This window comes from Exophiala oligosperma (genome assembly GCF_000835515.1).
Source record: "Exophiala oligosperma strain CBS 72588 unplaced genomic scaffold supercont1.117, whole genome shotgun sequence".
NCBI classification, from domain to species: Eukaryota; Fungi; Ascomycota; class Eurotiomycetes; order Chaetothyriales; family Herpotrichiellaceae; genus Exophiala; species Exophiala oligosperma.
This window is the reverse complement of record NW_015622934.1, coordinates 1-3,122: the sequence shown is the minus strand read 5'-3', so window position 1 is coordinate 3,122 and position 3,122 is coordinate 1. Positions and strand designations below refer to the sequence as shown.

General features: G+C 50.6%; 1 protein-coding gene across 1 annotated transcript; it reads right to left on the bottom strand.

Moving 5' to 3' along the window:
* Positions 1–63: 63 nt before the first annotated feature.
* Positions 64–984, bottom strand: PV06_11910 (uncharacterized protein; the record flags this gene model as incomplete). The annotated part of the gene is made up of 5 exons (XM_016413656.1): positions 64–87; positions 150–287; positions 347–380; positions 435–664; positions 718–984. The coding sequence occupies 5 exons, from the start codon at positions 982–984 to the stop codon at positions 64–66; spliced, it is 693 nt and encodes a 230-aa protein (XP_016255965.1).
* Between the last annotated feature and the right edge of the window lie 2,138 nt (positions 985–3,122).

Sequence of the window (3,122 nt, the reverse complement as noted above, 5' to 3'; positions counted from 1 at the left end):
GACGACGAGTGACTTCTTCTCTCTCGGCTGAGGTTAGAAACTTGGCAGTAGCTGGGTAGTCATTCATAACAAGGAATGCGATGCCAGCTAGGTAATTTCGTCAGTATAGTGTAAAGCCGAAGTAGATCTCTTGATCAATACATACCAACAAGAAGCGTGATTAGGCCTTCGATGATAAAAATCCATGCCCACCCTGCCTTGCCACCAATTCCATCCATTTCGATGATAGCTCTCGCCAGCAAACCACCAAACGCACCCGCGGCAGTGGCGGCTGAGAAGAAGATCGCCTATAACACGGTGTCAGAAAATAACACTCATCGGACACATGAGTGGGGCTGTGACTAACCATCCTGAGACCACATTCGTGTCGTCGATACCATCTGTACGCTATCAGTTAGCAGAGATTAGTAACGAGAGAGCCATGACAGGCCTACAGTGTAATATAAAATGTAACTCCAGGAAACAAGCCACCTTCAGCTATACCCAAGGCAGCTCGGGCAGCAAGCAGACCGGCGTAGTTGTGTACAAGACCCATCAGTGTGCAGCATACACCCCAGGCGACCATGATAATCGGAATCCAGATTGAGGGGCGGGTTCGTTTCATCATAAGGTTGGAAGCCGGCTCCACGGCGACATAAAAGGGGAAAAAGATCGCAAGGGCAACCTGCACCAAAGTCAGAAGCCACATAAGACCGCGGTTCAGAAGCAGTAACCAACATTATAGTCCAATCCTGACATGCCAAGGTCCTCCTCGATACCGGCAAGACGAGCATTCCCGATGTTCGTTCGATCAAGAAAAGAGAGAAGATATAGAAGTGCCAGAAAAGGGAGAAGAGCCCAGTCCATCTTCCTGATCAACCTTTTGGTGGCCTTCTTGTCAAACCCCACCGCCTCCTGTGAACTGTTGGAGGCTGTCTCTATAGTCTCGACATCTTCCTTGGATTGAAGAGGCTCGACAGGGACGTCGACTCCAGAGATGGCCATGATTGAATCGTAGGGTGCGGTTGATTTGAGACTGTGGGCACGGACGGGGCAATAGAGAACACGTCAATCACACATAGGTTTGCTCGAGAGGTTAAGGGACGTGGAGAGAAATCTGGAGGAGCACTGTGGGCAAAATGCGGGTATGACGAAGTAATATATAGATCCTGCGGATCGGGGTCGTGACACTCACATTGATTCGGGATACGTAGAACATCGGGGGAACCCAAAGCCCACTTTCCCCGTGTAGCATGAGCCAGCAGCACAACTCCCCAGTCCACGTTCCCCAGACCCACGTATCAAAAGAGGCTGTGCTCGCCATGACCCTGCTGCCAACTGTTGCTTCTCAACAATCAGAGCCAGCAGTGCTCAACAACTGGGGCTTCTTGCTCCGGAGCAAAGGAGACCAGCTCGTTCGGGACAGTGGTGGAGTTACCTTAATATCGTCCAAGCATGACATTGATACCGATATGCCTGGGCCAACGTCAAGGAAGTATGATGATCCTTCTTGATATCAACACAAAGGCTGTTCCCATGGTACATAAGAGGCCGGTGCCCAGGATTGTGGCTGGACTTGGCGTAGATGAGCACATGTCTAGCTCCCATGGCGCGTGTCCATTTAGCCTGGATGACAAGCACGGCAATTGCTGACGGTTGTGCAGAAGTACAGCCTCGGTGGTTTGCGATACGGGGTGAACTTGTACGGGGGAGAAAACATGGGCCAGCAAATACAGGCTCACATATTGATTGGCTGCCATCCTGAGATAGTCGACGGACGGGCGGAATATTAACAGATTGAGGGAGGAGATCTCGAGCTTGGCTTCATGCAACTTACTCAGCCATCACCGGGAATCACACCGGATCTGGATCATATAAACGGCTTGACAGCTTCGAGAAGGAGAAGATAGAGGATTAAGAAGTCGGACAAGCAGGGGAGAGATCTTGGACGAGGCCAGAAAGTGCTTGGCGGCAAGTGCTCCGCCCTGGGCGCCAAGAAAGCCCAGAATTGGCCTTGCATGCAGCGAGATATCAGTTCCCAGCAAGGGAGACAGTCGTGGGCGGATTGTCCCTGCCACGACGTAGTATTCCTGTCGCTATCCCAACATTTTCCTCAAGCTGCCACTGCCGGAGACAGCCCAAGTCCTTGGCGGTGAACAGTTTCCCATGTCCAGGTTCCTGTGGGATGGACGCGGCTCGGTCGAGGGCCATGCATGCCAGGATAAGAATTTCGTTCACTGTGTCCATAACCAAGCCGAGGTAAGTGGCGTCCAAGCCGGACGAAGGGCAAGAATGTTTGGTGGTTTGATATACGATCTGCTTCTTGCAGAACTAGGGAACGGCGTCCGTGGGCACGCTACCTGGCGGCATCTGAGGTTGAATGTCGTGATATCCCTTCGCACCAAGTCCTTTTCAACCAATGTCGGAAGAGGATGGTGGTCGTCTGTCCGGTGGTAGGGCTTCGCACGTGCCTTGGAAGTGTCTATAACATGATGCAGGTCGACACGTGGAAGGGTTTCCGCTGTGTACTCGGTGCTGACTGTTGGACCTGAAAGCCTGGTTCTGACTTGTTGACTGAGATACGAAAGCCGAAGATGGCTTTCTCTCCGGCCTCATGAACAATTTTCACCCATCTGTGGTAGCTGTGCTGTTGATCTTGTCTATAGCGCTTTATACTTGTTTGCTGATGTGTTTCCGCGCTGAAATTGAATCGAAATGCCAGGCACTGACGACAGTCTGGTCCGTTGTCATGGGGTGGACGGAGGTAAATCTCCGCCGCAGTCAGAGCAGCTGTTTTGAAATGAACTCCTCACAGTCAGTCCAAAGTGTTCCAACACCCTCTTTTTATTTAAAATGAGTCACGGTACTGACTACTGCATATTATTAGAGAAGTTTCCTTGTTAGCAAAAAAAGAAAAACTAAGGTTAGAAGAGTAAGGGTTAAAGACGAGTCTACTATACCCAATGACCTAAATCTTCTAGTCCTTAACGGCGTGCCAGAAGTAGTTTATATCGAATTCATCGGCAAGAGAGCTTCTATCGTGCTCGAGACGACGAGTGACTTCTTCTCTCTCGGCTGAGGTTAGAAACTTGGCAGTAGCTGGGTAGTCATTCATAACAAGGAATGCGATGCCAGCTAGGTAA